The sequence below is a fragment of the Triturus cristatus genome, chromosome 6 (genome assembly GCF_964204655.1).
Source record: "Triturus cristatus chromosome 6, aTriCri1.1, whole genome shotgun sequence".
NCBI lineage: Eukaryota > Metazoa > Chordata > Amphibia > Caudata > Salamandridae > Triturus > Triturus cristatus.
This window is the reverse complement of record NC_140589.1, coordinates 517,516,427-517,532,965: the sequence shown is the minus strand read 5'-3', so window position 1 is coordinate 517,532,965 and position 16,539 is coordinate 517,516,427. Positions and strand designations below refer to the sequence as shown.

Genomic DNA, 16,539 nt, shown 5'->3' with positions numbered 1-16,539 from the left:
TGAAAGGCAACAATTTGTGGGCCAATGACCTCCTTACTGCTTGTACTGAATTGCACCTTGACTTGTTCAATTGGCAGGATTTTATCTACCAACCCGGAATTTTAAAATCCATTTAAAAAAAACAAGTCAGACTATTGTCTAAGGAAGTTGACATGAAGAAATTAGAGTCTTCCAGCAGCAACATCAGGTTATTAGCTAATTCCTTTTATGACAAACTGAGACAGCCATACCTTGACTCTGCCTTGAACAAGACAATTTTAAAGCAAATTTTGTCAGTGAGACTGATGGTGTTGCTGATAAAAGATATTAACACTCCCTTCTCCTAAATGGCCACCCCATCCCAGGAGAGATACATCTGTCACCACTGTTAGATCTGGTTAGGGAAGGGAGAGGGATCTGCCTCTGACCCAAGCTGGGTTCATTAGCCACCACTGCAGTTGTCGTGCAGTTCCCTCTGAGATCTGAACGTAGTCGGAAAGATTCCCCCGATGCTTCACACACTGGAACTTCAGGTCCCCCTGCGGAGCCTGCATATGCCATCTGGCATGATCAACTAGCAGGATGCAGGAGGCCATGAGGCCCAGCAGCCTCAGTCATTCTCCGTGAAATCCGGGATAGAGGCTGAAACATTGGTACCATAGCCCGAATATCCTGGACTCTGTGTTTGGGAGGATAGGCCAGAAACTGCACTGTGTCCAGAACAGCTCCAATGAAAGAGAGCATCTCAGAGGGAGTCAGGTGTGACTTCGGCACGTTTATAGTGAACCCCAGCGAGTACAGGAGGTCTGCCATAGTCTGGAGGTGGGAGACGACAGCCTGGAGTGCGCCCGCCTTCAACAGCCAGTCGTCGAGATAGGGGAAGACTGGTACCCCTGATCTGCGCAGATGAGCTGCGACCACCGCCATCACCTTTGCGAACACCCGAGGGGCACTGGTAAGGCCAAAGGGGAGCAAAGTAAACTGAAAGTGCTTGTGGCCCTCCGTGAACCGTAGATAGCGCCTTTGGGCTGGCAAGACGGGAATATGGAAATAGGCGTCCTGCAAGTCCAACGCCACCATCAAGTCTCTGGGGTCGAGGGCAGACTGGACCTGAGCCAACGTGAGCATTTTGACCTTCTCCTTCCGGAGGAAGCGGTTGAGGGTCCGGAGGGTCTAGAATAGGACGCAGGCCTTTGTCCTTCTTGGGCACCAGAAAGTAGCGGGAATAGCAACCACAACTTACTTCTGGAGCAGGGATCCTCTCTATTGCTCCCTTGGCCAAGAGACCTGAGACTTCCTGGCGGATGCTAAATGTTCCTCCGACATGCGATCGAAAGACGGTGGCACGGATGGAGGGGTAGTCTTGAAGGGGAGGGAGTAACGCCTTCGGACAATTTGCAAAACCCACCTATCCAACGTGATGGATTGCCAGTTGAGCAGGGGGAGATGGGGAGTCCTGTCTCGAACTGGCAGTTAATGGGCGTGAAAAGTCAGACTAGGAAGGTTTGGGGGCTATGGCAGGGGGGAAAAGGTCCACTAGCCCCCCTGCTGGCTCCCAGACATGTGAGGTCGCTGGGTCCGACATCCGCGGCCACGCAGAGGCTGGGCAGCTTTCATGAATTGGTGGCTAGACTGGGCAGGACATGGTTGGGTGCTCCTTCCGTAGCCACGAAGGGGGCGAAAAGCAGACTGGAGTGGGCGAGAAGGCGCAGTGAGGCCCAAAGATCTAGCCGTAGGCCTAGAATCTTTAAAGTGACCCAGAGCCGAGTCTGCTTTGTGGCCAAAAAGGCGACACCCACCAAAGGGCATGTCCATCAAAGTTGGCTGGACATTCTCTGAAGAGCCAGATGTCCTCAACCAGGCGTATCACCTAAGGGCTACCGATGTGGCAATCGTTCTGTCCAGTGAGTAGTGGTATTCAGTCCTCATCTGATGGCAAATTTGGCTGTGTCTCTCCCGTCTGCCACTGTCTGGGAGAGAACGGCCCAGGCCTCCTCCGGGCACTGAGGCAGCATCTGCGAGACTGTATCCCAGATGGTATGGGAGTAGCGGCCCAAGAGGCACGCGCTAATCACCGACCGCAGTGCCAAGCTGGAGGAAGAGAACATACGCTTCCCAAGATGGTCCAGCTTCTTGGATTCCTATCTGGAGGGGCAGAAGGGAATGTGCTTTCTGAAGAAGAGGCTTGGAAGACCAAGCTCTCGGGGGAAAGGGTGTAGGTTCAGGAACACTAGGTTGCCCGGGGCCGCGCGGCGGGTAATTGTCCTCTCCACAGGAGCCCCTGTGCTGGATTTGGACCAAGTGTCCAGGAGGACATCAGTGAAGGCCTCATTGAACGACAATAGGGGTTCAGAAGAGGAAGCTGCAGGCTGAAGCATCTCTGTCAGGATGTTAGTCCTGACTGCCACCAAAGGGACCCCAAGACTTCAGCGGCCCTTCTCACCACCACAGCATAGGACGCTCCCTCCTCCGTAGCCACGGTAGGGGGAAAAAGCAAACCAGTGTCTGGAGGAGTGTCCAGACCACTGGCATCACCCAGGTCCTCTTGCCAGTCCGGTTCTTCAAGCTGGTCTGTTAAAGGGTCCAGCGACACTTCCCAGTCCTCATCAACACCCTCTGGTGGTATGGAACACCAGGGATAAACAGGGGAACAAAAGTACTCTCTGGAGTCAGTTCCGACATCAGCCTGGCTCCAGGTCCAACTCGGGGATGAGGATGGGGTCGGCTGGGGGCACGACTGGCGTCGATCTGGATCCTGGCCTGGATCTGCAGGGGCCCTCCGATGCCGGGGTCGAAGCCGCCAGCACTAAAGGTCCAAGAACCCAGACCCACTCCGTGGGGCCTGAAGGCACGATGGTGAAGTCGGGCTGCCCAAAGACCTAAGGCCTCGTAGAAATGTCGGAGTTGGACAGGGGATGCTCCAGCTCCCAGAAATGGGGGGAGGTGCGGAGTTGTCCCTGAATCAGGCACCGGTGACTGAGCCTTTGAGCGACGACACTCCGAATCCCAGGTCGCACCAGCCGACTGACGGAGAGATAGTGAAGAGCGCTTGTGCTTCTTCGCCTTCTTGTGTTTGGACTTATCCGATGACCTCGATGACTTGGAGTGCGACGAAGAGTGGGGGCTCCACGAACGGCCTCGAGACGTTCCTCTCAAACAAGACCAGGAGCGAAGAGGAACCAACCGCCGGGCCACTAGTAACTTTCGGGATCACTCCTGGAAAGTCTTCGGGTTCATGGCCCGATAGTCGGAGCACGACGGTCGGGCCATGGTTATGGTCACGCTCCAGACACCACAAGCACACAAGGTGCGGATCTGTCACAGACATCATCTTGTGACAGGCGCCTCAGGGCTTGAAGCCAGTCCGGCGTAGTGGCATCCCTTACACACCTGGAGTCGAAGACTCAAAAAAGACCTTGACAAAAAGTTGCAAATAGAAAAAAAATGGCCAAGGAGTAGCTCTCCCCGGATCTGCGCTAGGCTGGCGCGGAAAAAGAAAACTTAAGCCAGCGCACAGGGGTGGCATCTAAGTAGGCACCACGACGTCCTCCCGATGACCACAAAGGATGCGGATTTGTGGCCACCTACCGATGCTCAGGGGTACTGCTACAGAAAAATCTCTGGGTGCAGACTGATGCCTGGTGGGAATTCTAAAGGTAAGAAATCTACAACTGTCTCTTTCAGATCATCTTTTTAATGAACCATTGTTCTTACTGAGTTTATATGTTAGTGTTTCAGCAGTCTGATTATTGCAAGATTTTAATATTGTAAAGATTTTAATTAATCGTACATTAAAGTACACCCACACATGTTGATTCATGGTGGGTGCAGATTATATATTATGCAATTTTTTAAAGAGGAAAATAATTTGTTGGAAAAAAATAATTTGCTATTGTGAAGGCTATTATTATGATATCAGAATAATAAATAAGAATAAGAAGCCCTTCTACACGGAACAGGGTTGTACTCATTCACTAAAGAGCTTCTGGTACCTGGTGAACAAGTTACTTACCTTCGGTACCGATGTATCTGTAAGAAACATTAGTAGTGATAGATTCCTTACCTTAGAATTACCCCCAGGCGTCAGGCTGGATCCGGAAAGATTTCCTCAGCAGTACACCTGCGCGTCGGTAGGTGGCGTCGGGCGGCTCTGCGTCCATCGTCGGCGTCGTGATCGCCGGAATGACGTCGCGGGCAGTAATTAGATGCCGCCCACGCACGGTGACGTCAGTTCTGTACAGGACTTTCCACGCCAGGAACGCAGAGCCATGCAAGATACTGACCACAGGTGCCTTGAAACTAGGGCCCTGAAAGGGATGCCCTTAACCCTAGAAATTAGTTCGCAGAACGGGGAGGATGAGTGGGGCGGTAAGGAATCTATCACTACTGTTTCTTACAAATACATCGTTACAGAAGGTAAGTAACTTGTTCATCTGAAAGAAACATGTAGCGATAGATTCTTTACCTTAGAATAGATACCCCAGCAATACCAACCCCGTTGGTGTGTCTGCGGACCAAGATCACACCAGAAAGCCATGGAGAACAGAACGGCCGGAAAAGCCGTATCTCCGGATTTGGCTGTCCAAGCAATAATGTTTTTTAAATGTGTGCAGCGAAGACCACATAGCTGCCTGACAGATGTCTTGCAGGGGGACACCCCGTCCTAATGCAGTAGGTGCGGCAGTTGCTCATGTGGAATGAGCACGCAGCCCCATCGGAGCCTCCTTTTTAGCCAAAGAGTAACAGGCTTTGATGCACAAGACAACCCAGCGGGAGATAGTACTCTTGTGCACCGACCTTTCTTGGTGCCAACGTAGCCAACAAAGAGTTGGTCATCCACCCGGAACTGTTGTGTGCGGTGGAGGTAAAATTAAAGCGCACGTTCTGGGTTCAGACGGTAGAGCCTTTCTTCCTCTCTGGAAGGATGTGGAGGCAGGAAGAAAGTGGGCAAGGTAACAGTCTGCCCAATATGAAAGGCCGTGACAACTTTTGGCAAAAAGGAAGGCCGGGGCCTGAGCACCACCTTGTCCGGATGAATGGAAAGGAAAGGAGGTTTACAAGAAAGAGCCTGGAGCTCACTCACTCGCCGAGCGGAGGTGATGGCAACCAGGAAGGCAGTCTTCAGAATCAAAAGACGAAGAGGACAGTTGTGAAGAGGCTCGAAAGGAGCACAAATCAGATAGGTTAGAACTAGATTCAAGTCCCACTGTGGCATCACAAACGGAATAGGAGGGAAAAGGTGTGTAATGCCTTTGAGAAATCTATTTACAACAGGGGACTTGAAAAGAGAGGGCTGATCAGGGAGTCTGAGAAAGGCCGAAATGGCAGAAAGATGCCTTTAATAGTGCCCAGTGCCAACAATGAGGGTTCTGGCTCCAACGCAGTAAGGCTGCGCCAATATAAGATTCAACAAAAAAATGCCAGTACTGCACTATGATTCACTCGTTTTCTATGATTGAGTAGCAATCCTCAATTCAAGACCAATCTTATAATCTGACTTCTTTTGAAAAAATCTTTTTATTTTAATTATTAGTCATATAATTATTTGGATTTTTCAATTTCTTTAGACAAAAATTGAGATGACAACAAAAATAGAGACTTGAACAAAATATATACAACAACGTATAATATGTACAAAGACATAGGCAATGTCACAACTTTCATGTAATGTATAATACTTAACACAATATTCAGTAGACATATTCAACATTTAAAAGACAACATTAAGTGCACTTAGGGACATAAACATCAAGACCTAACAAATTGACGAAACATTGACAAATATTCCTGTTCATGGACAAGTGAAAACGCCCTGTGTTGATTAAAGTTTTTTTGAAAACAGGTGCGGATTCTGGTGATTAATAAAGAATTTATTTGTTCTTATTATCATATAATAGACCATCCAATAATTTGATTTTTAAGTTTGTAATCCTGGGGAGATTGGTCTATTTGAAAGGACGGAGATAAAGGGAACAGGGGTCGACGCGTTTCGAATCCCCTAAGTAACAGGGATTCTCATCAGGACCGTGAAGATTCAATCTATAGAAGAAATAATAAAAACATTCTGTCAGTCATACTCAGAACACTCAACTTCAATCTATCAAGCAAACTCTCAGATCATACCTTTGTCATATGATTCAGTAGTCGTTCTCCCAATGTAGTTATTTGGAATATATCTGTAATATTAAGGATTCAATGGACTTAATTAGGTTGGTGGACCAATAGAAAGGAAAACAGATACCTTGCGTGAATCAGGGCACTCACATGGAGATGCGGTGTATCCGCGTGATCAGTTCCTTCTTGTCGATTAAATCAACCGATTCTAGAAAGAAGAAAAACCTTTATTTGCCTCGGCAAAAAGGGGCAAGCACTAGCGACTTCGTGAGTGAAATTAGCTCGGAATTAAGAGCATATAAGCACGCTACGCGTCTGATTGTGAAGGGAGGGTGTGCCCATAAATGAAATAGTTCTTGCATTCGGTTACGTACATTAACGAAGACGTATGTGAGTCCTTCTGCATTCAGATTCGTTTAGATTACGGCGGCTTCCTAGGTTGTGAAAATAGATTAGGGTTTAGGAGATCTTACCGGTGTTAGTTTATCAAGTCTCCTCCATACGCATCCATGTCCATGACTAAGGCGCGTTAGTGCTTGACCCGGTTGACCCGGTTGTAGAAGTAATCGAAGCCTGCTGCTAAGGCTTCTGGGCATCGTAGTTTTTTGATATATCTTGATGCATTTAAAAATCGATTGTCCACTCTATCCATGAATTCTTGTGACAGTAGGTGGAGGGAGAACACTGTGTTCATAAATTGTAAAGTTCCGACATTTCATTCAAGCCCTGTGTGGCCGAGTTGAATTTTAGGATCAACATCGCTTCTCGTTGTTTGAGTTTGGTCTCAAGATCTCCACCCCTCTGATCATGCTCTAACTTTGAAATGACGGTCCATCTGAAATCGAGATCTCCGTGTGACTCATCAATCCAATGTTGTACAAGAGGTGCCATGTCCAGAGGCGCAGAGCCTCCTGACATAGGGTCCACGACCCAACTCCGCCCTGCTTGCTGCAATACCACATGGCGGTGGTGTTGTCCCTGAACACCTGCATTACGCTCGACAGAGGGAAGGAATGCCTTCAGTGCAAGACGGATCGCCCAAAGCTCCAGAAGGTTGATATGAAGCGTGGACTCCGGCGGAGACCAGAGGTCTCTGATCGCCGCCTCTCCCATGTGGCCACCGCATCCCAGGAGAGACGCATCCGTCACCGCCATGTGCTCTGGTTGGGGAAGGGAGAGGAATCTGCCACTGACCCAATGTTGGTTCATGAGCCACCATTGCAACTGCTCTGCAGTGCCCTCCGAGATCTGGACGTGTCCGGACAGATCCCCCTGATGCTGCGCGCACTGGAACTTCAGGTCCCACTGCAGAGCCCGCATATGCAACCTGGCACGGTTGATCAGCAGGATGCAGGAGGCCATGAGTCCCAGCAGCCTCAGGGTCACCCTGACCGAAACCCAGGACAAGGGCTGAAAGAGCAGAATCATAGCCTGAATGTCCCGGACTCGCTGTTCGGGAGGATAAACCCTAAACTGCACCGTGTCCAGAACCGCTCCGATGAGAAGGAGCTTCTGAGAGGGTACCAGGTGTGAGTTTGGCACGTTGATGGAGAACCCCAGCAAATGCAGGAGGTCGGCCATAGTCTGGAGGAGTGGGATGACTGCCTGGGGCGATCCCGCCTTCAACAGCCAGTCATCGAGATAGGGGAAGACTGAAACCCCTGATCTGCGCAGATGAGCTGCAACCACCGCCATCACTTTCGTGAACACCCGAGGGGCGCTGGTAAGGCCAGAAGGGAGCACGGTGAACAAAGTGCTCGTGGCCAACCGTGAACCGCCGGTGGGCCGGTAGGAGAGGGGAATATGAAAGTAGGCGTCCTGCAAATCCAACACTACCATCCAGTCTTGCGGGTCTAGGGCAGAAGAGACCCGAGCCAATGTGAGCATCTTGAACTTCTCCTTCCGGAGGAAGCCGTTGACGTTCCGAAGGTCTAAGATAGGACGCAGGTCCTTGTCCTTCTTTAGAACCACGAAGTAGTGAGAATAACAGCCACGACCTACTTCAGGCGTCGGAACGCCAAGAGGGCCTCAACTTCCTGCTGGAGAAGTGCCAAGTGATCCACGACATGCGGTGGTACTGAAATGGCATGGCTGGAGGGGTAGTCTCGAAGGGGAGGGAGTTGCCCCTTTGGACAATTTGCAGCACCCACTGGTCCGATGTGATGGTGCACCAGTGGGGGAGATGATGGCGAATCCGTCCTCCCACTGGCGTCTGATGGACCTAAAAGGACTGACTAGGAAGGCTTAGCAGTGGATGCCGCGGGGGTGGAGGTGGACTGACCCACCCGATGGCCCCCTGAACCGCCTCGACGGTTCCCACATCCACGGCCACGATGAGGTTGTTGCTGCGCCAGCCTGTGGCTCTGCAAACATAGTGGGGCGCCCCTTCCACGGCCACGAAAGGAGCGAAAAGCAGAAGGAGGCCGAGTGGCCGACAGGCCCAAGGACTTGGCCTTTGCCCGGGAGACCTTAAAGCGCTCCAGCGCACTATCAGCCTTGTTGCCAAAAAGGCGAATGCCATCGAAGGGCATGTCCATCTGGGTATTCTGGCCATCAACCGAAAAGCCAGTTGTTCTCAGCCAGTCGTGGAAATCGCCCTGCCCAGCGAGTCAGCGGTGTCAAGCCCACAACGAATGGTGAACTTTGCTGCGTCTCTCCCAGCAGCATCAGCTTGGGTGAGGACTGTCTGGACCTCCTTCGGACAGCTAGGCAGCACCTGCGCAACCGTGTCCCACAGAGAGTGGGAGTAACTGCCCAAGAGGCATGCGGTGTTCACCGACCGCAGCCCTAAGCTGGCAGATGAAAACAGCTTCTTGCCAAGCTGCTCAAGCCTCTTGGATTCCCTATCCAGAGGTGCAGAAGGGAAGGCGCATTGGGACGCAGAGGCCTGGACAACCAAGCTCTCAGGAGTAGGGTGTTGAGAGAGGAAGAGGGGGACGCCCGGAGCCGGGCGATGGCGCCGGGTCACGTTCCTGTCCACAGGTGCCCCTGTGTTGGGCCTGGACCAGGTGCCCAAAAGAACGTCCGAAAGCGTGTCATTAAAGGGAAGCAAGGGGTCCGAAGAGTTTGCCGCCGGTTGGAGCACTTCTGTCAGGATGTTCATCCTGATGGCCACTGAAGGGAGCTCGAGGTGGAGGGCCTCGGCTGCCCTACGCAACACCACTGCGTAACCTGACCCCTCCTCTGTAGCCACAGTAGGAGGAGACAGCATGCCAGGGTCCGGCGAAGTATCAAGACCACTGGCTTCCCCCAAATCCTCTGCCCAGTCCGGATCATAAGCACAACCCTGTACGAGAGGGTCCTCAGACCCCTCCCAGTCCTCCCCTTCCTCCGAAGTCTGTGGAATAGGCTGAAAATACGGAGGACAGACATAGGGAATAAATCCCACCGGCGTCGATCTGGCTCCATGTCCGGTTCAGGGCTGAAACTGGGGACGTCGTCGTCCCGAGGAGCGGGCGATGTCGGAAGCGGTGCCGGTGGAGTCGACGTCGGTGGAGGCGTAACAAGGTCAACCAGTGTCGACCGGGGTCCGATCCCTGATCCCATGGGGGTGTGCTTCGCCGAGGCCTGAAACGTTGGCGACGCCGGGGCTGGAGCCCGCGGCGATGAAACAACAGGACCTCCAGTCGGGCCCGCGGGGCCCAGAGGCGCACCGGCGGGGCCAGACGGCCCAAAGAGTCGGGCCCTGGCAGCAAGAAACTCTTGCACCTGGGCAGGCATCACTGCAGGACCCGGGAAGGGCGGGTAGGCCAGTGGCAACGTCACAGGCTGCGCCGGAGCCGTGGAGGTGGCACCACCTGCACCGTCAGCCGCGACGGGCGAGGGGAAGCCGAAGAGCGACGGCGTTTCTTCGACTTCTTTTTGGAATGCTTTGACTTACCTGACCCCGAGTGCGAAGACTTCGATACAGAAGAATGATGGTGACGACTCCGCGATCGGTCCCTCGACCTCCCATGGGACCGGGACCTTAAACGGCGCGGAGCCGACTGCCGGACTTTCAGCAACTTTCGGGACCGATCCCGCAAAGTTTTCAGCACCATGGCCCGGCAGTCGGGGCACGACTTGGAGTCGTGGTTGCGCCCCAGGCAGTAGAGACACACTCAGTGTGGGTCCGTCACAGACATCATGCTGTCTCCAAAGTTCTTAAACTAGGGCATCCCTACGGCACCAGGAGTAGATCGACTCGAAAAATAGGAGACAACAAGCCTAAAAAAAAAAACTCAGTCAAAAAATGACTGGGGGTACTAGCTCTTCCCGGATCTTCGCTTGCTGGCGTGGAAAAAGAAAGAACTGACGTAAGCGCGCGTGGGCACCCGCGACATCATCCCGGCGATCACGATGCCGACGACGGACGTGGAGTCGCACGACGCCACCTACCGACACGCAGGGGTACTGCTGACTAAAACTTTCCGGGTCCAGCCTGACGCCTGGGGGTAATTCTAAGTTAAGGAATCTATCACTACGTGTTTTTTTCAGATATGAAGTGCTACACAAATACAACTGAAAATACAATAAAAATACATGGAGTATAAAAACATTATGGTTGACTTGGTCAATATAGCAAACCTTGCAGAAGTCTGCAAGTATAAATAGGACAAGGTTATGTGCAACAACAATGTACTTACGATACCCAAGAAATTGAAGAATGTTAATAATCCTTCCGCCACCGACCACGGGGTCTGGTTAGTTCCCTCTCACTCTCTCTCTTGATTTTGTTTTGCTCGAATCTTTGTGCCATCAAACAAAGCTCTTCAGGAACTTCCTGATAAAGATATGTTGTGAAAAACAATTATAGGAATCAACTAACGTCCCATCACAGTTTGAAAATTAAAACGTCAATTACAATATCTACAGCATTTGTCATCATCAAAATTTGAAACATATAAAAACACTCCTCAGCTTTACTTGTGACACCAATTTAAGTTGCTGTCAACATAGTTAATGTCAAGGTACACAGAAAAAAATATATACAACAGCTGAAGGTTCCAGTATAGAAATTAAACTAATTAATCTAACTTGCTGATCTGTAACTACGTAACAGATGTTTCGGTACAAGATGAAAGAAACCAAACCTCTGCAACAAGGTGAAAACATTAAAACTTCCTCCACCTTTCTGGTCACCCAGTTCTATTTTGTGTAAGACAAATGTCTTCTATTTGCTACAGTAATATGCAACATATCTCAATTGTAATCTATAATGATAGATACATACATATTTAATTTCTTAAATATCTCAAACTATGTAGAAAACACATGTAAGAATTTCTTTTGTTTTTAATTTCGGCAGACTTTTATTAGGGTTTTGTTCATACAGGAAATAAAGTAAGAAAGTACAGAAAAAGCAGCCTACATAATAGGCGGTACTGACAAAACTGTATGAGAAACACCAATATATCTCTTAAGCAAATGAGTTCTACAACTTTGTGGAGAGGAGTAAGTGTAAATGTGTTTGAGAAAGCGAGATTGAAGTTCAGAAATTTGCTGTCGGTATATGTAATATGACGACAACATCCTGACACGAGATGGCGATTTAGAGCTGGAAATTAATGGCAGACATTATTGGCACTTTAGAATTGCTGTCAAAAGCAGAAATCGTCTCAAACGTTCAAGACAGTTGAACACTGTTCTGTTCTCAGGCTTTCACATCTCAAAGTTCCTTCTTTGACGTCTGCATCTGCTAGCATTTTGGTGAAAAGCAGAATGCGGATTTCATTCACCTTCATACTATCCTCTTTGGGGTTATGTAATTCTTTAAATTGAGAATTCATTTATTTATTACTCCTGTTTCCTGAATTAATTCGGATACACATGAATGGTATATATAAGCACAGTTGTGCAAAAACTATTTTAGGAAGCATCGAACATTACTTACCTTCGGCAATGCCTTACCTGGTAGAGACTTTATATAGCTGCAGATTCCTTACCTTAGAATTTTTCCCAGGTGTCAGACTGGATACGAAAATGTTTCTTGAGCAGTACCCCTGCGTGCCGATAGGTGGGGTCACTTGGCCCCAGATGGCATTGACCGTGACGGAAATGACGTGTGCAATGGCTATATAGGCACCACCCCAGTGTGCTAACATCAATTCTTTTCGCAACTTTCCACGCCAGAAGTGTTGACCACTGGTGTCGAAAATTAGGGCTCTGAAAGGGGAAAGCCCTGTCCCTAGAAATAAGTTTGCAGAGTTGAGAGGATTGGTGGGTCGGTAAGGAATCGGCAGCTAGATATAGTCTCTACCAGATAAGGCGTTACCGAAGGTAAGGTAAGTAACCTGTTCATCTGATAGAGATCTTTAGCATCAGATTCCTTACCTTAGAATAGATACCCAAGCAATATCTCCCTGAAGATGGGTCTACGGGTCAACTTCACATGAAAAAGTCCTGGAGGACTGAAAGGGCAAAATGCACATTCCTACAGATCCGACTGTCCAGGCAGTAGTGCTTGGGAAACGTGTGCTGCCCACGTTGCCGCCTGGCAGGTGTCCAGGACTGGAACTCCGAGTGCTTACACAGTGGTTGCAGCTTTAGCTCTGGTGGGATGAATACGCAAACCCTCAGGGGGGGTGCTTGTTAGGCACTGTGTAGCAGATTTTGATACAGAACACGGTCCATCGTGAGATGGTCCTCTTCTGTACGGCCTGTACTTTCTGCGCTCCAACTTACCCCAAAAAGAGTTTGTTGTCCACCCGGAACTCTTATGTGCGATCAAAGTAGAACGACAATGCTCTTTTTGGGTCCCAACCGTGAAGTCGCTCCTCTTGTTTGGAGGTATGAGCCTGAGCGTAAAAAGTAGGCAGAGTGATAAACTGGCCTACGTGAAATGGAGTAACTACTTTCAGGAGAAAGGCAGCTCTCATATGAAGCAGCACTTTTTTCTGGGTAGATGTTCACATAAGGAGGCTTGGAAGACCAGGCCTGAAGCTCACTGATCCTCAGGGCAGATTTTACTGCCGCTAGGAAGGCCGTCTTGATGGGATGGTGCCTGAGAGGACAATTGTGTGGGGGCTCAAAGGGAGCACAAATAAAGAAAGTGAGGATGAGATTGAGATCCCACTGGCCCATAATAAAGGGAGAAGGTGAAAACAGGTGTTGTTAACCTTTCAGAAACCTATTTGCAATAGTGGATTTGAAGAGAGATGGCTGATCAGGCAACCTCAGAAAAGCTGAAATAGCTGAGAGATAGACCTTCAGAGAGCCTGGAGCAGAGCCCTGCTGGGCAAGGGAAAGGATGAAGAGGAGAACCTGAGAAAAGGGGCAAGAAAGGGGATCAATGTGTCTTTCCGTACACCATGCCACAAATTTTGCCCAACAGCAGGCGTAAACCGTCTTGGTGGAGGTACTCCTTACTGCCAAGATAACATTACAGACTTTGGGAGGAAAGATGAAAGCGGTCAACTGTCACTGCTCAATCTCCACACAAGAAGGCAGAGTGTTAATAGGTTCGGGAGGAGAGCCTTCCCCTGCTGCAGTGACAGAAGATCCTCCCGAAGGGGCAGGCTGATCGGAGGACCAATGGCCATGCTCAACAGCTTGGGATACCAGACTTTCCTCCGTGCCCAATCCGGAGCCACAAGGATGACTTAGACCTGGATGTTCCTGATCTTCTTGAGAACTCTGGCCAGGATAGGTATAGGCAAAAAGGTGTACAGGAGGCCAAAGCTTTACTCGATAAGAAAAGAGTGTTTAAGTGAGAGCCACCTTGGAAACTCCAATGCGCAGAACTACTGACATTGCGCGTTCTCGTCAGTGGTGCGCAGATCTAACCAAGGCTCTCCCTGCTCCAGAAAGAGACCTTGCGCCACCATTCGGATCGAGATGCCATTCATGATCCACGAGCCATCTGCAGCTGAGTTTGTCCGCTCTGGATTTCAGAGACCCCGTCAGATGTTGAACCACCAGGGATATGAACTGCTATTCCAGCCATGTCCAGAGACATGGGGCCTCTTGACAAATGGTTTACGACCCCACACTGCCTTTTGTTGCAGTACCACATGGCGGTGGTGTCGTCCGTGAACGCTTACACCAGCCTTCCCAGGAAGGATGGCAGTAAGGCTTTCAAGGCCAATCAAATTGCTCGGAGCTCAAACAGGTTGATGTGGAGTCCAGATTCCACAAGCCCAGAGTCCTCTGATCTCCACTTCTCCCAAATGGCTGCCCCATCCAGGGAGTGATGCATCTGCCAGTACTGTCAGATCTGGTTGGGGAAGGAAGAGGGATCCGATGCTGACCCAATCGTGGTTCGTTAACTACCACTGCAGATCTATCTCAGTTGCCTCCAAGATCTGGACCATGTTGGGAAGATTTCTCTGATGCTGCGCCCACTGGTACTTCAGGTCCCACTCCAAGGCCCACATATGCCAATGGGCATGTGTCACCACCAGGATGCAGGAGACCATGAAGCCCAGTAGCCTGAGAGTCTCTCACCAAAATCCAGGCTGGAGCTTCGGTATCATAGCCTGAATATCCTGGACTCTGTTCGGGAGGATAGGCCTGAAACTGCACCGTGCCCAGAACAGTGCCGATGAAAGGGAGCATCTGAAAGGGAGTCAGTTGTTACTTCATGTCCTGCTTTAGACTTGAAATAATTGGACACACAAACTCCCAAAAGGAGGCAAATATATGTATTACTTCACCTTTAAATGATACAAGTAGAAAAGGAATTGAGCACTCTCAAAATTAGACAAATTAAGTGATCACAGTGCTTTTAAAATGAAACGTGTGTTTATTAATACAGCACTTTTAAAAGGAAGACAAAATATAGTAGGTAATACACCTTCCCAGATGTCAAATGAAAGAAGTCAAATATAGAGAGCATGTATACAAAGCAGAAAACATATGAAATATACACAGACCAAAGAAACTTATAGCATATACAGAAAGTAAATAATAGAAATACATCACAGAAAGTGTGTCTTTCCAAATTCTGCCCAGCATGACTGGGGAGCCCTCACAGTCAGACAGAAGTCTTGATCAGGACCCCCAATGTTTCCTGTGGCAACACGTCTGTTCCACAGCGAGCTCCTAGAAATCTCTCCCCCTTTCTTCTGTTGCAAAAACAAGGTTGGCCGTACCAGTGTGCGTCGAGGACTCACAGAAGCTGGCCAGGCCCTGTGTTTGCTTCGAGGCAGAGCTGAACATTCCCCACATTTCTCTGTCAAAAAACAATCTCAACCCAGTGAATGGTACCAAGTGTGCTTCCCACACAATATGTTCCAGCTTACTCTGCATGGTGAAGAGCAAAAACATCTCCTCCCCACCCAGCAACTGCGTGAGAGCACAGAAAATGGGAGTCAGTTATACAAAATGTAGTAGATGGTCAATGTATCTTTCAGCAAATGCAGGAGGCCCGCCATAGTCTGGAGGGTAGAGATGACAGCCTGGGGTGAGAGCCCGCCTTCAGCAGCCAGTCATTGAGATAGGGGAAGACGGGCACCCATGATCTCTGAAGATGGAGAGCAACCACTACAATCACCTCAGTGAACACCCAGTGGGGCTCTGGTGAGGCCAAAGGGAAGCACAATGAACTGAAAGTGCTAGTGGCCCACCGTGAACCGCAGTTAACGCCAGTGGGCAGACAGGACAGAAATATGCATCCTGCCAGTCCAATGCTACCATCTAGTCTCCTGGGTTAAGGGCAGAAAGGACCTGAGCAAGAGTGAGCACTTTGAACTTCTCGTACTTGAGGAAGAAGCTGAGAGATCGCAGGTCTAGAAAAATACAAGTTACTTACCTGTACACTGTGGTTCTCCAGTATTGATATCTTTCATAGATTAACATGCTTGAAACTTCCCCGACATCATGGTGGGAGCCACACTGTAATTAAAACAAGCAGTGCTTTGCATATCATTAACAGACAGAGAAGTCAGTTGATGTTAAACAATTCATATTGTTGTAAGTGATCTACACTTCAGCCAATCAGAGACCAGACCCTGAAGCACTCTTCTCCTGCATGGCCACCATACCTCAGATTGTAAAAAACATAATAGTATCTGAGGTATATATAGTGGTGAACCCAGAGAGAGGTGAGAGGGTCACATGTGATTCTAGGAAAATATATCAATACTGGAGAAACACAGTGTACAGGTAAGTAACTTGCCTTTTCTCCAGTACTGAATCTTGCATCGATTTACATGTTTGAATTAGACTAGTAAGAAGTACCAAAGAAAGAGGCGGCCGTGGTTATAGGAAAAAACATTCTGCACCAAGAAATAACCCGGACCCGAAAGGAGCGACTGGGGGTCAAGTAGCAATCTTAAATCCTTGTATAATAAATTGGAGAAGACGTACGAGAAAGACACAAAAGTGGTGGGAGACGACCTTCCTACAGAGATATTTAGATTGTGATCGCATACCGAGAGGTCTGTGGATCTATACGACGCCCTCATATGAGCATCCAGATCCACTATTGCTACAGGAATGGGCGGAATATACCACGGAATCCGCCAA

At 49.4% G+C, this 16,539-nt stretch overlaps 1 protein-coding gene across 2 annotated transcripts in view; it reads right to left on the bottom strand.

The window, feature by feature from the left end:
* The window catches only part of DDX43 (DEAD-box helicase 43), a 1,041,849-nt gene that overhangs the window by 285,046 nt on the left and 740,264 nt on the right, over window positions 1-16,539 (bottom strand). Inside the window, exon 16 of one of the 2 annotated variants that reach the window (XM_085610941.1) lies at window positions 10,719-10,855. In XM_085610941.1, coding sequence (XP_085467067.1) covers window positions 10,742-10,855 — 114 coding nt within the window. In that variant the 3' untranslated portion in view covers window positions 10,719-10,741. The remainder of the gene's footprint in view (window positions 1-10,718; window positions 10,856-16,539) is intronic. The other variant, XM_085610942.1, reaches the window with a different exon arrangement.